The 19,633-nt window shown below is 44.1% G+C and overlaps 1 protein-coding gene across 1 annotated transcript in view; it reads right to left on the bottom strand.

Moving 5' to 3' along the window:
• Positions 1-1,393: 1,393 nt before the first annotated feature.
• The window catches only part of SMAD9 (SMAD family member 9), a 39,229-nt gene continuing 20,989 nt past the window's right edge, over positions 1,394-19,633 (bottom strand). The window contains exons 2-7 of the mRNA XM_069969934.1: positions 18,030-18,587; positions 15,849-16,106; positions 15,661-15,765; positions 11,297-11,518; positions 7,339-7,595; positions 1,394-4,075 (exon numbers count right to left, since the gene is read on the bottom strand). Coding sequence (XP_069826035.1) covers positions 3,932-4,075; positions 7,339-7,595; positions 11,297-11,518; positions 15,661-15,765; positions 15,849-16,106; positions 18,030-18,441 — 1,398 coding nt within the window. The 5' untranslated portion in view covers positions 18,442-18,587 and the 3' untranslated portion in view covers positions 1,394-3,931. The remainder of the gene's footprint in view (positions 4,076-7,338; positions 7,596-11,296; positions 11,519-15,660; positions 15,766-15,848; positions 16,107-18,029; positions 18,588-19,633) is intronic.

A 19,633-nucleotide genomic window follows, 5' to 3' on the forward strand; every position in this document is an offset into this window, starting at 1 on the left:
TTTTAATTAATAAGGATACCGTAGGATAATAAAATAAAAGTACAATAATAGTAAATATCAAAACTTATAAATCATATACATTCGTAAAATGGCTAAAAGAATGCAAGATTAGCAATGTAGTGCCGCTGGGTACTGGCCAGTGTTGTGTATAGCGTTAGTTCAATATGTCAGTTGGGGCCACAGACCAAGCAGTAATAGATGGAAAGCGTTAGTTTCTGCTTAGTGTCTGTGTTGCTTGCAAGTCACAGTTATCATAGGATTTGTAGTCCCTCTGTTGATCATATATCTCACCGCTCCCGATATCCGGTGCAATGAGATACCCGATATCAGTCAGATCAGATCGCACTTAATGTGGCGAAAAATGACACACTTTAAGTATGTGGAATGGCGTCTGTGACGCCGCTCACCCGTCCCAATCGAGTTGAGGTCTGCTGTCGTGGCTCTCTCCCTCCTGAGGAGGCTCTTAGTTGCGATCGCTCGTTCTGAGCTGGAGAGGCTCCTGCAGTGTGTCCTCGTGTTGTTGGCGTTCGCGCGCCGTTCTAGATCACGGCCTTGCTTTGTATCCCGGCTTCGTTCTCGCTCTCACCTCGGATGTCTCCGTCTAGGGTGAGATGCTGGTGGGGATAACAGATGATTGCCGTGAGTTGGTCGGGTGAAAGAGAGGTGATGGGGGGCCCCCCAGTAGCGGTGTATCTTGCAATAATTGGATAGTTTCTAATAAAACTTCGTATATTATGTTCCAAACGCGTTTCAAGGTTATACTGATTAACCCCTTCGTCAGTGGCGATGGTGAGCAATAGCAGTCATGCTGAAAATGATCCACACTGATCCTCAAAGGTAAACCGAGGCTTTCCTCTCACCTATGGCAAGCATAAAGCTCAGGGCAGCTGTCCCTTTTGTAAATACCAGTATTCCTACTGCTGTATGTCCACAGTGTTGCAGTGTAATCTGTATGCCAGTGTTTCTTTCCTTTTGTTCACATAGCACCTTCCTAAAAGAGTGCAGCAGTAACCCTCTCTCCCTCATCATTCCATCATTAATCATTGGCCCAGCACAATGCCAGCCTGTCCAGTTAAGTGCACTTTCTCCAGCTCTGTGTCTTGGCATAGCAGAGAGTATGTACTTTGATTGGCCAGAGAAGTAAGGAAAAGCAGGTCTATGTATATGTAATACTGGTAAACAGCCCAGCTCTGATCCCACCCATTGAAATGTAGAGAATAAGAAATAGCTGTGCACTATAGAGGAGGGGGCTCTCAGGGGCCCAAAAATTAAAATCGGAATTAAAATCACTGCCTCACCCCACTGACGGGTTTACATAAAAAAAAAAAACATGCAAGTTGTAAAAAAAAATCTTTTAAAATGACAGGTACACTTTAACTGATACCACAAATAATAACAATTTCAATTATTTTTATTCATTTTGTGACACATTCATTATAGTATTAACTCTTGATTAACATTAGGGATTTCGGTTGCATCAATAATACACCCAGGGCTGTAACGTGAATGGCATTGCATGCAAAAAGAAAAAAAAAAATGTTGGGTAGAGTCTGGTGCAGACATTGCAGTCACATTCACCAGCCCTGGGTTACACTGTTTATTTAATCACTTGCTCTCCAGTTGTTGAGCTGCCTAATACAACAAATTAGAGGGAGTCATCAATCAAAAACTGAATTTTCTTGTTTTTTATAAGCCTATCCTGGCACTATACAAATCTAGTAACTGTAGCCGACAAGGAAAGAATGATCAATATTCTCTAGAATTCATATGTAAGGCTAGATTTATAAAAGGCTTCTTCCTCAATGCTAGTAGAGGGTGCAGCTTGGGAGCATGGAGGGGGTCATAGGGCTGGGGCTCTTTAGGTAATTAGGGTCCCATATGGAATAGATGGTTGGCCAGTTGTGCCAAAATTAAAATGGTCAGACGTAAATTTTGTTAATTATCTGGGCACAGCTCTATGTTTTGATAATTATCTGGCACAGCTCTTTGTCTTGTTAATTATCTGGGCACAGCTCTTTGTCTTGTTAATTATCTGGGCACAGCTTTATGTCTTGTTAATTATCTGGGCACAGCTCTATGTCTTATTTGGACAAATTACAGCAGGAAGAGACACGGTATACCAAACCCTGAGAAAGCCTGTTGCTGTATACCTGTATGCCGGTGTTTCCCCCTTTTTGCTTACATAGCACCTTGCTAACAGAGTGCCCCAGTAACCCTCTCTCCCTCAACATTCCATCATTTATCATTGGCCCAGCACAGTGCCAGCCTGTCCAGTCAAGTGCACTTTCTCCAGCTCTGTGTCTTATCTGGACACAGCTCAATGTCTTGTTAATTATCTTGACACAGTTCCATGACTCAATAATTATCTGGGCACAGCTCCATGACTCAATAATTATCTGGGCACAGCTCCATGTCTCAATAATTATCTGGGCACAGCTCCATGTCTCAATAGTTATCTGGGCACAGCTCCATGTCTCAATAATTATCTGGGCACAGCTCCATGTCTTGTTAATTATCTGGGCACAGCTCTATGTCTTGTTAATTATCTGGGCACAGCTCCATGTCTCAATAATTATCTGGGCACAGCTCCATGTAGATGAGGACAACTTACAGCAAAAGGAGACACGGTATAACTATCTGGGCACTCTCCATGTTTCAATAATTATTTGGGCACAGCTCCATGTCTTAATAATTATCTGGGCACAGCTCCTTGTAGATCAGGACAAATTACAGCAGAAGGAGACACGGTATAACTGTCTGGGCACAGCTCCATGTCTCAATAATTATTTGGGCACCGCTCCTTGTCTCAATAATTATCTGGGCACAGCTCCATGTCTTAATAATTATCACTACACAGCTCTATGTCTCGCTAATTATCTGGACACAGCTCCATGTCTTGATAATTATTTAGGCACACACCACATTACGTCCTGCAAATTATCTAAACGTCTAACTGATTCCAGGGAAGAAGACATCTTTATAAACCCAGCCTTATCGGAATTCAGTAGAAAATGATCATCCATTTCTCTTTACGTCAAGTCCACCTTAAACAAGTTTTTCACCTTTTAATTTGTCTTTACTTATTTGTACAAGTTCGCAGCCGATTTCACACTGTAAGTTCCACAGCGAAATCAGCTCCGATACTCTGTACTGTCATTACCTATGGTTTTACATTCTCGCAGATTTTCATTCCACTGCCACAACAACCTAATACAACCTGCCTGTGCTCCCGCCTGCTTCTCCAGCCCCCAGGTCACTGACATCAGCCAATCAGTGGATCTGGTGGGACAGCGCTCTGATTGGCTGAGCTGGATGTCAGTTACCCGGGAGACAGAGAAGCAGGCAGGAGCGCAGGCAGGTAATGTAGTAGCGGATTTCGTTGTAGTAGCGGAACTTGCAGTGTTAAATCTCCTGCGAACTCGGCACGTGTGAACTTACCCTAAGGGTGTAAAACATCTTTGAGGAGAGTGTATATACATATATACATGCAATGAACATGTATACGAATGCATATACATGAAATGCAAATCTGCTAAAATATTTCTTTTTTTCTCCTAATATAATTTACAAGACACAAATATAAAAAAATAATTCTTAAAACCAAATCTGAGTGACGTCATTGAAATAGAACATATATTTATATAAAAAAATAAGAAATAAAATTCATAAAAGCATTGAATGGTGTACCGTGTTTAAGTGCATCAAGTCTGAGTAGTTTCTATAAGAGGCAACTTAGAAATAAAGTGTGATACCGGTGAAGTGCTTTCTTAACAGAACCATGTCGGTAGACATCAGCGCTTGTTTCTTTATGTTCCACAGAACAAAGCCACAGTACACAGACCGAAATATAGGTATTTACATTAGAAATAATTCTTAAAAAAAGAAAGGTACTCTTTAAGCCACTGCCTGCAATAGCACTCAGATACTTGGATTATGATACAGAAGAGATGGGATTATGGGGGGATCCCATCTGAGTCAGAACCTTGTCCAGCCATTGCAAGGGACCGTGAAGATGGATCTCAATCCAGCAAGGCGTGCTTGTGACATCTTGACGGTGATACTCCGCTCCCCAACCCTAAGAAGCAAAGACACCAGAAGTTAGTCCATGAAATATAAGACTCCTATATGGACAATACCACCTACCTTATATCACATATCTCCAGTTCTCACAGCCTTGAAACTTATGTACCAACTTACATGAGGATTTTTTTTGTTATACTACCTTGTCGCTGCCGGTGTGCAGATCCCTGTGGCGCGTCCCTTTATCCAAAACGCTGGGTTCCTGTGACTTCATATGCAAATAGGGCCGCTCTATGCAGTGTAGGCCCAGTGCCCCCAGTATAATGATATCCCCTCACCTCTGTGACGTGCCTCCATTCAAATCAAGTCTGGCTGTAAAGGGAGGGGATATCGTTACACTGGGGGCTCTGGGCCTCCACTGCATAAAGCGGCCCGAAGTGCACATGAAAAAACTGGCGCCAATCGCGGGAATCCTTCGCTGTTTTAAAAAATGCGATGCGGCACTCGGCTCTCCACGCCGGCACCGACAAGGTATTGTAAAAAGAAAAAATATCTCATGTGAATAGGCACATTCGCTTTAAAGGAGTTTCCAGGCTTAGTAAAACATGGCCACTTACTTCCAGAAACAGCACTCTTGTCCTCAGTCCTCAGAGTGTGGCTCAGATTGATTGAAGTGAATGGAGCTGAATTGCAATACCACAACCTGAGGACAGGAGTGGAGCTGTTTTTCCCCCCAAAAAATACGTAGCTGTTCTTTTTCTAATCCTGATAACTCTTTTAAGAAACATTAAGGGTGCCTTCACACCTACCGAATCCACAGCGGATCTCACTTCTGCGGATTCGAAGCGAGAACCGCTGCGGATCAGGTAAGAATTCACCCCTATGATAGCACATATTAGCAGCGGTATTGACATCCCGCTGTGAATATGTGCTTTAACCCCTCACTGTCCGCAGCCCCGCCGCCCATCCTCGGCCGCATCCCCCCATCCCCGCCGCATCCAGCAGCCCGCATCCCCAACCCCATCCTGCAGCCCGCTGCCGAGAGCATAGAGTACCTGCTCGGCGGCGCGGCTGCAGTGAGGCTCCCGGCTCCGGTCCCGCTAATGAGCGGGACCGGAGCCGGGAGCCTCACTGCAGCCGCGCCGCCGAGCAGGTACTTTATGCTCTCGGCGGCGGGCTGCAGGATGCGGCCGGGGATAGGGGATGCGGGCTGCTGGATGCGGCCGAGGATGGGCTAATGCGGCGGCGGGGCTGCGGACAGTGAGGGGTTAAAGCACATATTTACAGCGGGATGTTAATCCCGCTGCGAATATGTGCTATCATAGGGGTGAATGGTACCGGATCCGCAGCGGTTCTCGCTTCGAATCCGCAGAAGTGAGATCCGCTGTGGATCCGGTAGGTGTGAAGGCACCCTAAAGGGTTTTATGAGAAGACAAATGGGCCTTTATTTCCCGCTGCAGAAGCAGGAACCGTTCCCGTGCCATATTTCGAGGGAGCTACTCTTATTGCTGGAGTCTCTTGGATCGAACTGTTCAACCTTTTAGAGGCCGCAGTCAACATTACCCTAGGGTCTAAGGGTCCATTTACACAAAAAGATTATCTGACAGATTATCTGCCACAGATTTGAAGCCAAAGCCAGGAATGGATTATAAACAGAGATCGGGTTATAACGGAAAGCCTGAGATTTCTCCTCTTCTCAAATCCATTCCTGGCTTTGGCTTCAAATCTTTGGCAGATAATCTGTCAGATAATCTTTCTGTGTAAAAGGACCCTAACTAGTTAGAAGGAGGGAGCACAAACCCCACTAAACCCATCAAGGCCTAACAGGTTGTCAGTAGCTGACTGACAATACAAACAGACTCCAGAGTATATAATTCTATAGAGAGAAAAAAAAAAATATGGCCGCTCAGCCACATGCTAAACACTGATCCACTGAACACTATTATAAAAATAGTCAAATCAGACCATAGGGCACAATAAGCACGATCTGACCCATTCAGATGAATGACAAAGGCTTCTGGGCATGCTCAGTGACCTTTACAGAGGTCATTCTACAGGGAAGGACAACCCGAGTTGTATGAGGCATTGGTAGTGTCTAAATCCCATACCGTAAAGGAACCTCGCTGGGCGCACGCACACTGTCCCAACCTTAACCCTAACCTTCCTGATTAGCACCAACTCCGAGGGTTAGGGTTGTTGTGTGGGCAGGGGATAGTTAAGTAATATGTTGGTAGTAACCCTAATTCGACCCCTAACCCTAAAACTAAACGGTCCGGCAGGATCTGATTTTGCCTGCTAGGAAGCCTGGAATGGAGCAGCCAATGAAATACGGCCGGGGCGGGGGTGGCCTGGAGAGCTGTGTGCACGCACCCAGTGAGGTCCCTTTACGGTATGGGATTTAGTCACTACCGTGAGGCATTCTGTGCTCCTCTGTTATCTATCTATATATTTGTGTCACCTGTCATTGTACTCCTGTCTGGGTTTATAAGGAAAACACTGCTGAGAAATATTCTGTACAGAACAGGAAGTCTCAGCTTAGTTTTTTTGCCTAGTGGCCAGAATAAAAACTAGAAGCTCTCCGAATAATTTTAACATAAAATGAAAACTTAGAAAAGAAAATCACCAAAAGTTCTTTAAAAAAAATAGCAAAGTAAAAACTTAGTTTAACCCCTTTGCAAGGGGGAGTTCAGAGAAGGGTCGCACGTAATCGCTCGAACTATTCAATTATCACATTCCGGATCTTGCACAGTAAACAGCGTAAGAGCAAAAAAATTCCACAGTGCAAACTTCAGCACATGGCTGGGAATTTATGTACAGTGTTGTCTGTGTCAATAAAATAGAAGTAACCTTCCATTCCTCTTCCATTTATCCTCCTATAAACAGCACTAAGAAAGCAAAACAGTCATAATAGGTGTGAAACACCTGAAAACATGACATGACAAGACATGAAAACACGGCCACTGTATGCTCTCTATTAACACAGTCATTGTACGCTCTCTATTACCATGGTCATTGTATGCCCTCTATTACCACAGTGATTGTGTGCTCTCTATTAACAAGGCCACTGTATGCTCTCTATTAACACGCTCATTGTACGCTCTCTATAAACACGCCTGCTCTACTCAACTTACATTTTCCACTACTGGTTACAGGCCTTGAGAAAGACAGGCAATACATGTGACCATTAATCCCTCTTTTTGGATTTTTTCTGTGGGTAAGGGTCAGATTTTCATGTCATTCCCATTGACCTCAATGATCAGGTGACTAGAAACTGATGGTCATCATTATAATAAATGAGTGAATAATACTGGTACTTACCTTCACAAAGCTCATGCGTATAGTGCACATTTTGGTAAGTTCGTACACCACCTCAAAGCCCTGGTTGACGGACTGTGAGAGGAGCTGAGCGAACAGCTGGTTATTGAATATCTTCAAGCTGCAGCCGCTGGGAATCTTACAGACAGTGGCCGGGTGGAAGCCATGCTGATAATTACAGTTGCGGCTTTGTACAAATATACTGCTGTCACTTAGACACTCCGCGTAGACCTCCCCACCAACGTAGTACAGGTGGACCCCTAAATGTAAGCAGAAAATGCAGTCAACTGGAAGGTACAGCGATCACTTAAAAAAACAATATATACAAGGTAAGGAATACATTTATTACCACCTTATTATAGAGGTGGTATAATTGAAGACTTAAAGCGATGTACCATCAGGTACATCAGTCTGGGTATGATTTATCAAACACTAGAAAATGTACCCGGCGCTGCCCGGATATAAATTGTCAGTGTGTTAATTAGATTTATTCTAAGGTGCCCAGGAGGCCAATCTATGTCCTTGTTTGTTTTTGTTTTTTTTTGTTTAAGGGAAAATCGCTAGTAGCCCTATATGCCCCTATATACCCGACAGTTTTGCACTTTTTATGTACATTGTAGCTTATGCACATTAGAAATAAACTAAAAACTTCAAACATCCGTCCTGTATACCTGTAGTGTATAATTGAGGGGGTCCTGTATACCTGTAGTGTGTAGTTGGGGGGGGGGGGCTGTATACCTGTAGTGTATAGTTGAGGGGGTCTTGTATACCTGTAGTGCGTAGTTGGGGGGGGCTGTATACCTGTACTGTATATTTTGGAAAGTACTGTATATCTGCAGTGTATAGCTGGTAGAGGTCCTGTATACCTGTACTGTATAGTTTGTGAAGGTGCTGTATTCCTATAATGTACAGTTGGTGAAGGACTTCTATACCTGTAGTTTATAGTTTGAGGGTCCTGGATACCTGTAGTGTATAGTTGGTGGAGGTCTTGTATACCTGTAGTATATAGTTTAGAGATCTTGTATACCTGTAGTGTAAAGTTTGGGGGGTCCTGTATATTTGTAGTGTATAGTTTGGGATCCTGTATACCTGTAGTATAGAGTTGGTGGAGATCTTGTATACCTGAAGTATATAGTTCGGAGGTCCTGTATACCTGTAGTGTATAGTTTGAGGGTCCTGTATACCTGTAGTATATAGTTGGTGGAGTTCCTGTATACCTATATTGTATAGTTTTGGGGTCCTGTATACCTGTAGTGTATAGTTTGGGATCCTGTATACCTGTAGTATAGAGTTGATTGGGGTGCTGTATACCTGTAGTGTATAGTTTTGGGTTCCTGTATACCTGTAGTGTATAGTTTGGGGTCCTGTATACCTGTAGTATATAGTTAATGGAGGTCCTGTATACCTGTAGTGTATACGTTTGGGGTCCTGTATACCTGTAGTGTATAGTTGGTGGAGGTCCTGTATACCTGTAGTGTATAGTTTTGGGGTCCTGTATTCCTGTAGTGTTCTGTAGTTTTTAGTTGGGGGTCCTGTATACCTGTACTGTATAGTTTTGGGGTCCTGTATACCTGTAGTATAGAGTTGGTGGAGGTACTGTATACCTGTAGTATAGAGTTGATGGAGGTCATGTATACCTGTAGTGTATAGTTTTGGGGTCCTGTATACCTGTAGTATATAGTTGGTGGAGTTCCTGCATACCTGTAGTGTATAGTTTTGGGTCCTGTATACCTGTAGTATAGAGTTGGTGGGGGTGCTGTATACCTGTAGTATATAGTTGGTGGAGTTCCTGCATACCTGTAGTGTATAGTTTTGGGTCCTGTATACCTGTAGTATAGAGTTGGTGGGGGTGCTGTATACCTGTAGTATATAGTTGGTGGAGGTGCTGTATTCCTGTAGTGTATAGTTTGGGGTCCTATATACCTGTAGTATATAGTCGGTGGAGGTCCTGTATACCTGTAGTATAGAGTTGGTGGAGGTCCTGTATACCTGTAGTGTATAGTTTGGGGTCCTGTATACTTGTAGTATATAGGTGGTGGAGGTCCCGTGCACCTGTAGTGTATAGTTTTGGGTCCTGTATACCTGTAGTATAGAGTTGGTGGGGGTGCTGTATACCTGTAGTATATAGTTGGTGGAGGTCCTGTATACCTGTAGTGTATAGTTTGGGGTCCTATATACCTGTAGTATATAGTCGGTGTAGGTCCTGTATACCTGTAGTATAGAGTTGGTGGAGGTCCTGTATACCTGTAGTGTATAGTTTGGGGTCCTGTATACTTGTAGTATATAGGTGGTGGAGGTCCCGTGCACCTGTAGTGTATAGTTTTGGGGTCCTGTATACCTGTAGTGTCCTGTATACCTGCAGGGTCGTATTTACCATTAGGCACTTGTGGTCTGCCTAGGGCAGCACCTTGCATGGGAGCAGCACCAGGGAGCAGGGGGAAGGAAAAAACTTGTTAATTTTTTTTTATTTTTCTAGTCTTCCACCTCCTGTTCAGACTTGCCAGAAAATCTAGTGTCTTTTCGAAGTAGTATTGGTCAGGACTGGTGTGGCGGTGTTATCCAGTCACAGTATGGCGGTATTGGTCAAGTCTGGTGGTGTTATCCAGTCACAGTATGGCGGTATTGGTCAGGTCTGGTATGGCAGTGTTATCCAGTCACAGTGTGGTGGTATTGGTCAGGTCTGGTATGGCAGTGTTATCCAGTCACAGTATGGCCGTATTGGTCAGGTCTGGTATGGCAGTGTTATCCAGTCACAGTATGGTGGTATTGGTCAGGTCTGGTGGTGTTATCCAGTCACAGTATGGCGGTATTGGTCAGGTCTGGTATGGCAGTGTTATCCAGTCACAGTGTGGTGGTATTGGTCAGGTCTGGTATGGCAGTGTTATCCAGTCACAGTATGGCGGTATTGGTCAGGTCTGGTATGACAGTGTTATCCAGTCACAGTATGGCCGTATTGGTCAAGTCTGGTGTGGCAGTGTTATCCAGTCACAGTGTGTTGGTATTGGTCAGGTCTGGTATGGCAGTGTTATCCAGTCACAGTATGGCGGTATTGGTCAGGTCTGGTATGGCAGTGTTATCCAGTCACATTATGGCGGTATTGGTCAGGTCTGGTGTGGTGGTGTTATCCAGTCACAGTATGGCGGTATTGGTCAGGTCTGGTATGGCGGTGTTAAAAGGGGGTCTACCAGTTATTTCTGTGGATCTGTTGTGAGGCAGCTTCCCTAGCAACCATTGCTCCCTGTGAAAATGAAATTAGTAATCCTATTGGTTGCTAAGGCTCCCAACTGCTGTTCCCATTCATCTCTATGGGGCGCTCTTCCCCCTCCCCCTCCCCTCTTGTACATCTGGCGGGGACGGGACCTTCCCTATAACCTTCCCGGGCACCTAATGTATCTGTGGGCCAAATTTGGGGTCAAACAGTTCAGGCGTTTGGAAGTCTATATGGGACAGACCGACAGACAGACAGACTTTCATTTTTATGATAAAACTGATGAAACTGGCTCAGTCGCCCCTAGCAACCAATCAGCTTCCACTTTTCATTCCTCACAGACTCTTTGGAAAATGAAAGGTGGAATCTGATTGGTTGCTAGGGGCAACTGAGACAGTTTCACTTTACACAATGTTTGATCTATCCCCCTATGGTGTTTTTTACATGAACGGACCGACTGGGAATGAAACACTGGAGGGGGACGGCTGGCCCCCAGTGTAACAAAACCCGATCTCCTCTGTGACACGGCTCCCTTAGAACCAATGGGGCTGCGTCACAGAGGGGAGGGAGGATCGTCACACTGGGGGCCTCCAGTGCTTCATGCCCGGCCGATGCTCAGTAACAAATTGGTGCTGTGCGCGGGAACCGCAGCACTGGTATGCCCGCGCCGGTCTGATCATGTAAAAAAACACCAAGCGATGTACCCAATATCACATTTGCTTTAACCTGTCACATTCAAGCACTGACGTTTACCTTTGCCGATATGCCGGCGGGTGTTTTCGATAGTTGAGTTTCGGTTGACATTAGACAGAAGCCCTAAGCAAAACCTGTTCTTATTGTTAGAGGGATCTGTGAAGCCATCGATGAGTACACTGCGGGATGATGCCTGGAATGTCTCCCCCACGCGATTGTTGAGTTCGTAGTACGCAACCGAACACCAGTGTAGTGGTTCTTCATAACAAACAGGGCGGAAATCTGGGAAAAGGTAGAATAAGGAAAGGCTGCTATGACAAAATACAGGTTATTAAAAGGCAGAGCCACCAGATGTATGACCATACATGCCTTAAATGGTGCCCATACACCTTATACTAAAAACAACGGTGAGTTTGGTGGCAGCCTGCTCAGCATCTCCAACAGATCATCGGTGGAGAGAAGGGTGCAGCGTGTTTGATCTCTATTGCCTAACCCTACTGTTCTGGGAGGGATAAGCAAGTGCTAAATCTGTCTGATTGCAATTTTCCCCACCATATTGGAGAAATATGAATATTCGGCCCTGCTAAACATTCATGTGAATATGGAGGTTGAAAGAGATGAAAAGGCTGCCAGTTATTGAAAATAAATGTAATTTAAGTCAATGGGGGAATCCCAAACTGTCTGGCCATATATGCTATATAATTTAAAGGAAATGTTTCGCCTACAGTTTCTTTTACTGATTAGAGTCAGATAGTAAAATCTAGTAGTAGTTTCTATTTTCTAACTAAATTTTTCTTTTATTTCACTTTTTGTACATTGTTATGGGGGCAGACATCTTGCCTGGGTTGTTTTTAACAGCATGTAGTGACATGCTTTACATCAAGCCTCATAGATGACAACAGACAGAGTCTGTCCCCTTGGGGGAAAAGTGAAACATTACTGAGCATGCTCTGTGACCTCTGAAAACATCATTCCACAGAGAGCTGCTATTGTCTCCTCTGTCTAGTGGTGTCACATGTTGCTGCAATGCTGTACAGATCACTTTACAGCAGCCTCCTCTTATCAACACAGACACAAAAGGAAGTCTTAGCTTAGCTTTAGCCCCAGTGGTGAGAATGAAAACTGCAAGATCTCAGGAAAAACATCACCAAAAATTCTTAAACATTATGTTAAACATAAAACTATTGTTTAACCCCTTGCCTCTTCAGCCTGTTTCGGCCTAAATGCCCATGGCCTATCTTTTTTTTAAATCTGACCTGTCTCTATGAAGTGATAACTAACTTTGCAATGCTTTTAAAGGGGTACTCCAGCGGGAGGGGGGGGCACTTTTTTGCTGGGACCGACGCTCCGGTTCCCGGCCGCTTCCTGGTGTCTGACGTGGGCCCGAGACGTGACAGATCCACTCAGCCAGTCAGTGACGGAGGCGGGATCTGTTTCAAGTCCGCTCAGATCCCGCCTCTGTCACTGACTGGCTGAGCGGACCTGAGACGTTACGTCTCCGGCCCGCGTCAGACACCAGAAAGCGGCCGGGAGCCGGCCACCTCCTCCCCGGTCTCCCCCCCCCCCCGCTGGTGTACCCCTCAGTTATTCTGAGATAGTTTCTTCGTGACATATTCCTCTTTATGTTTGTGGTATACTTTGGTTGATACACTCAGTAGTTTTTTGTAAAAAAAAACACAACATTTGCGCAAAAATTTCTTTATATTCAAAATTCTCTTTTCCTAAGAAAGATAGTAATGCCACATCTACAACATGCCTGCTTTCTGGGGACGTCATTTGGTGAATGTCCTTTTACCTGTTAGGATGTTAGAGGGCTTTGAAATTTTGCAGCGATTTTTCAAATTTTCATAGCAATTTTATTAGGGACCAGTTCAGTTCTGAAGTGGATTTGTGAGGCCTTTATGTTAGTTACCCCCATAAATTCCTCCACTGTAAAAAGTGCACCCCTCAAAGTAACATTTCATAAGTTTATAAGGTGTTTCGCAGAAATTTAAGCAAGTTGGAGGGGAAATTTGAAATTTGAGGTAACGATGTCCTTGCAGCCCTTGTTAAACGATTATCGGGCCGTGTAATAGGCCCAGTAAACGAGCACCGATCTAGCAAATCGGCGCTCGTTTACAGGTATTATCGGGCCCGCATCGGCCTGTGTATTACCACCCTTATTCCAATGTTTTTAGAAATCCCCCATATGTGGCCGCAGTGCGTCACCTGACTCAACCACAGGCCGCAGACATGATAGAGACCTGGCCCCTGAATTTTGGGGCCTTTTTTCATTTCAGGTTTTTTTTAGCCATTATACCATGTCACAGAGGCCTTACGGTGCCAAAATATTTGTGTAAGACAATTTGACGTTTCCATCGGTACCATTCTGGGGAACAAGTGACACCCTTATAATTTTTTATTAATTTTTTATGAGGTGGTATGAATAAAAAACACAATTTAGCAGCAGTTTTTCACAATTTTTTTGTACGCCGTTTACTATACGTTAACCCCTTAAGGACGGAGCCAATTTTCGTTTTTGCGTTTTAGTTTTTTCCTCCTTGTGTTTAAAAGGCCATAGCACTTGCATTTTTCCACCTAGAGACCCACATGAGCCCTTATTTTTTGCGGCACTAATTGTACTTTGCAATGACAGGCTGAATTTTGCAATGACAGGCTGAATTTTGCATAAAGTACACTGCGAAACCAGCAAAAAATTCAATGTGTGGTGAAATTGAACAAAAAAAACACATTTTTTTTTATTTAGGGTTTTTTTGCTTTTACGCCATTCGCCCTGGGGTAAAACTGACTTGTTATGCATGTTCCTCAAGTCGTTACGATTAAAACGATATATAACATGTATAACTTTTCTTGTATCTGATGGCCTGTAAAAAAATTCAAATCATTGTTAACAAATATATGTCACTTAAAACCGCTCCATTCCCAGGCTTATAGCGCTTTTATACCTTGGTCTATGGGGCTGTGTGACCCCGCTCTGAACCGCGGCGGTCCCGGGTGCCGCTTGTAGCCCAGGACCGCCGGTATTAGCGGGCACGGTCCGATCGCCATGCCCGCTAATACAGTAATCAGATGCAGCTGTCAAACATGACAGCTGCATCCAATTAGCGGATACAGCATTTCCCTGGTGTCTAGTGGTGGAGATCGCTCCTTCGGGACATCTCCCTGTCTGATGCCGGCCGGGGACTCGTCCAAGATGGCGCCGTCCCCAACTCGGCACTCGTTTGTATTCGGCTGCAGCCGAGTGCCGATCTCATTGATCTATGCTGTATATCTATACAGCAAAGATCTCAATGAGAGATCAAAGTATATATACTAGAAGTCCCCTAGGGGGCTTCTAGTATATGTGTAAAAAAAAAAAAAAAAAAGTGTTGTCATTAGTAAAAAGCCCCCCTCCCCCAATAAGTCTGAATCACCCCCCTTTTCCCAGGTTATAAATAAAAGTAAACAAATAAATAAATAAATAAACATGTTTGCTATCGCCGCGTGCATAATCGCCCGAACTATTAATTAATCACATTCCTGATCTCGCACGGTAACTGGCGTCAGCGCAAAAAAATCCCAAAGTGCAAAATTGCGCATTTTTGGTCGCAACATCATGGCGCAAAAAATGACACCTCACACAGCCCCATAGACCAAAGGATAAAAGCGCTATAAGCCTGGGAATAGAGCGATTTTAAGGAACGTATATTTGTTAACAATGGTTTGAATTTTTTACAGGCCATCAGATACAATATAAGTTATACATGTTATATATCGTTTTAATCGTAACGACTTGAGGAACATGCATAACAAGTCAGTTTTACCCCAGGGCGAATGGCGTAAAAACACATTCCCCCCAAATAAAAGAAATGCGTTTTTTTTTCAATTTCACCACACTTTGAATTTTTTTCTGGTTTCGTAGTATACTTTATGCAAAAATTCAGCTTGTCATTGCAAAGTACAATTAGTGACACAAAAAATAAGGGCTCATGTGGGTTTCTAGGTGGAAAAATGCAAGTGCTATGGCCTTTTAAGCACAAGGAGGAAAAAACAAAAACGCAAAAACGAAAATTAGCCTGGTCCCGAAGGGGTTAAAGGGGTTATCTAGGATTACAAAAGCCTTTTGCCAAAAACAGTGTGACAATTGTCCACATGGTATGTGTGGTATTACAGCTTACTTCAAAGGAACTGAACTGCAATACTAGGCATGACCCATGGACTAGTGTGGTACTAGTCTTGGATGAAAGTAGATATGTTTTTTCAATGCTGGATAACCCCAGAGGGTAAAAGGGGCAATTACACCCAGTAGTTAAGCCGGTCCATATCTACTGAATGATCAATTTTCAAAACCTTTTACCTATACCAAAGTTTTACTATATATATGTATATATATGTATATATATATATATATATATATATATATATATATTCTACCCTTTACTTACCTCTGTTAGTTATTGGTAAAACTAGTTGACATTCAGTTGAGTCCCCAGAGTTTCTGTTCTGGTTCCCGTGTACCTCCGGCGGGTTGTACGGTGGTGGAGGGGTATCTGTGGACAGGAAAACGTGTCCTGTTAATACAAGATATTATAAGTCAGACACCAAACGCTCTGCTGATTTCAGGATCAGTCACCTGTGATCTGGTACGGACTTCCTGGTTCAGAAGAACTTCTGGGGGAATCGGGGTAGCCAATGGTGTTTGGTGAGTGGTGGAAAATGTTGTTGGGTGAAGAAGGGAACGGAGTGCACATTGGTTGCTGAAATGACTCGGGGAAGGTGGCGTTGTGCGGCATCAGTGGTTCATTACTAAGAGATGTATTCCGGAACTTGGCAAGCAGACTGAGATCTGTGTTAAATTCACTATGCCGAGGAACCAGAACCGGTGGAAGAACTAAAATGAAGAGAAATATGTTCGTTATCTGGAGAAATAGATAAGGCTGGGTTCACACTACGTTTTTGCAATCCGTTTTTTTGCGAAAAACTGATTAAAAAAACAGATGCAACTGTGTGCATCCGTTTTGCTAGGTTTTTCCACTGACTTCCATTATAAAAAAAAAAAAACGGAACTGTTTTTTTTTTTTTTTTTACAGACACAAAATGTGGTCGACCTCATTTTTGTGTTCGCCAAAAAAAACGGATCCACTTTTTGTTATAATGGAAGTCAACGGAAAAACTGATCAAAATGGGTGCACACAGTTGCATTGTTTTTTTTCATCTGTTTTTCATCTGTTTTTTGCAAAAAACGGATTGCAAAGACGTAGTGTGAACCCAGCCTAACCCATGTCTAGTAAAGCAGGGGCACGTAAAATAGAGATCTGTAGTAGTAATAAACACCTTAACTTTCTACTTTAAGGGATTCTGTCACATTAAACAGTAGCAGTGTTCTCATCATATTATAGCAGCATCATATTATAGAGCAGGATAAGCTGGACAGAATGATAAGAGTTATGGGAGAAAAATTAATTAAATCACTGTTTAATTTGGTTTCAGGAGTCCAGTGGGTGGTCCTAATCAGTGATTGAGAACTGTCTCTTTGCATACTCTTACTGGGAATGCTGTCAGTCACTCAGTGACACTGCCCACTGGACTCCCACTGGACACTGCCCACTGGACTCCTAAGCCCAGAATGAGCAAGGATTTCGATCAATAGGTTACAAGTAATACTAAATCTTCTTACACAAAACTATACATCAGTCTTCTCAGCTCTCCCTACTCTTTACCATGATGCTGGTAGACTGGGTTGGATTTAGTTCCCTTAAAAAAAGTATTAAGGATGGCTGACGTAATATTTTGTGATTGGGATAATCAGTAGGGAGCCATCTCTAAGATAACTGCATGCTACTATACGCATATGAACAGGGCGCTGAGAATTTACTGTATACCTTATGTCTCAATTAAGGCAACATTCCCTGAGCTGGGCAGCACAATGGGCAGCGATGCATACAGCATTGCCGCTTGCTATACTGGAGCAGGAACTCTTTTTTTTTTTTTTACAGGAGTCTCTTGTTCTTTTTATATCTTTCATGGCACCCTACACCACAAATAGTATGGTAGTGAGTGAAATGTGTATTGCTGCTCATATACACATAATTACTCAGAGTGTATACATCGCGCACACAAAGCACCATGTTTTGGTGATAGCTTCTTCTGTACCTTCAGTAGTTTACAATTATTGGTCATATGAAAGGATGATGGCAAATGAATGGGACACAAAGCAAAAGCGTTGGAATTTTACAGCGGAGAATCCCGCCTGCCTCAGTTTTTCTATGGGAGGGCTCACCACTCTCCGCGGGTCTCCGCTCAAAGAATTGACATGTTAATTCTTTGAGCAGAATGCTTCGGAAGCGGAGGCGCGTGAGCCCTCCCATAGAGAAATTGTGTTACACTGAGGCAGGCGGGATTCCGTGGCGGAGAGTTCCGTCGCAGAATTTCGACGCTTTTGCTGCGTGAACTGGCCCTAATACTAGACATAGCCACCAGAAAAAATATGGTGAACAATAAAGGGGGGGCAGCCCTTGCTGGTGTCATGGCTGCTTTAGTCAGCAGATCAGTGGAGGTGGTGGGAGATGGACCCCCACAAAATAAAATGTATAGCCCTTTGGAGTAAATGGGAGCTGTGCTGTAGAAACCCTGCGCACTAACTACACAATGTATAGAGCTGGGCCTTCTGGCTCCCATACACTGTTTACCTATGAGTGCTGAGACTGTACAGAACAACTGATGGGTGGGGGCCCATGTCAACAGAGACCAACTGTTGTAAAGAGACCAACAATGGGTTAAACCCCTTTAATATTATCAATGCACAAGTTCTTACCTGGTGTTTCCACTCTACGGTAATGGTAAGGATTTATGCAGACGTCCTTCTGCTTTGATCCAAAAGGAAACTCGCAGCATTCAAGTGGTTTTAACTCATGATGTGACTGGAGATCAGGCCACCTCCAGACCCTACAGTAGATGACATGTGGAAGACCCTTGCGATGTGACACCTGCAGCCTCCCGTCTAGTGAACGAGGGATGGTGATGCATTTACTTGGCTGTCCCGGTGTACTTAGGGCCTTTTCAAGCTCCTCCATCGCCCCCTTCTTCTTCTTCAGCTTCTTCACCAGTGAATCCACTGCTTTTTCCGCCCATTTTTCCTCTTCATCTCCTTGCTTCCAGCCGAGCAGCCGTTTCACAGCAGGGCTAGTGAAGGAGAACAAGGAACTGATAGGGGTGCTGGAGTGCATATGACTCGACAAGGTCAATCAACGCCCTCCTGAATATAGGATACGTGGAGGGGTTTTTTTTTCCACTGCTACTTTTTAAGTCTTTTCTTCAGTCTGTAGAAGCTTTTTATGAGTTACAAGAAAAATTGTGAATATTCCAAATGGTTCTGTTAAAGAAAGAAAAATACAAGCTATTATTTAACGTTATACTCCTCCCATACTACGGTGACTCCGACTCACATGACGCAGTTTTTGAGAGGTATATCACTACCAACTCTCACATCGGAACAGCAGGCCTTTTTAGACACGCCATTAACATTAGAAGAGTTAGAGGCGGCGGTAACCTCGCTACATAACTACAAAGCACCAGGATCAGACGGGGTCCCAGCCGAGTTGTATAAATCAGTTGGGAAACCCCTGCTCCCCAAATTGCTGGAGCTATGGAAAGCCTCATTGGAATCAGGCACCCTGCCAGTGTCTATGCAGGAGGCGATAATAGTGGTCTTACCGAAACCTGGGAGAGATCCTCTGACTCCTGATTCCTATAGGCCTATTTCCCTACTTCCAGTTGATATTAAAATCATAGCTAAAGCTCTGGCTACTCGTCTCTCTGGGGTCATTTCGTCTTTGATACACCCTGACCAGACGGGATTTATTCCTGCTAGATCTACGGCGCTGAATATACGTAGACTACACCTCAATTTACAGATACCGGTGGATAATCCGGGGGCTCGAGTGATTTGCTCATTGGACGCTGTCAAGGCGTTTGACAGCGTCGAATGGCCATACTTGTGGGCGGTATTGGAGCGGATGGGGTTTGGACCTGTGTTCCTATCATCTATACAACTGCTATACTCGGCCCCAGTGGCTCGTCTGCGGATAAATGGTGGGCTATCCCCGCCCTTCCCACTTCATCGGGGAACGCGGCAGGGATGCCCGATCTCCCCGTTACTATTTGCGCTGGCTATAGAGCCCTTAGCTTCCCTGTTGCGCTCGCATCCCGGGGTGGTTGGCTTTCGGAGGGGAGCGAGGGAGGATAAACTGGCGTTGTACGCCGACGATTTATTACTTTACCTTAATGACTCCTCCGCCTCCCTCTCTATCGCCATGGCCACTATAAATGAATTTGGAACATATTCGGGTCTCACTATAAATTGGGACAAATCAGTCATTATGCCCGTGGATTCAGAGGACACTCTGCAGTTAGATTCGG

This window comes from Dendropsophus ebraccatus, chromosome 5 (genome assembly GCF_027789765.1).
Source record: "Dendropsophus ebraccatus isolate aDenEbr1 chromosome 5, aDenEbr1.pat, whole genome shotgun sequence".
In the NCBI taxonomy this organism is placed as follows: Eukaryota; Metazoa; Chordata; class Amphibia; order Anura; family Hylidae; genus Dendropsophus; species Dendropsophus ebraccatus.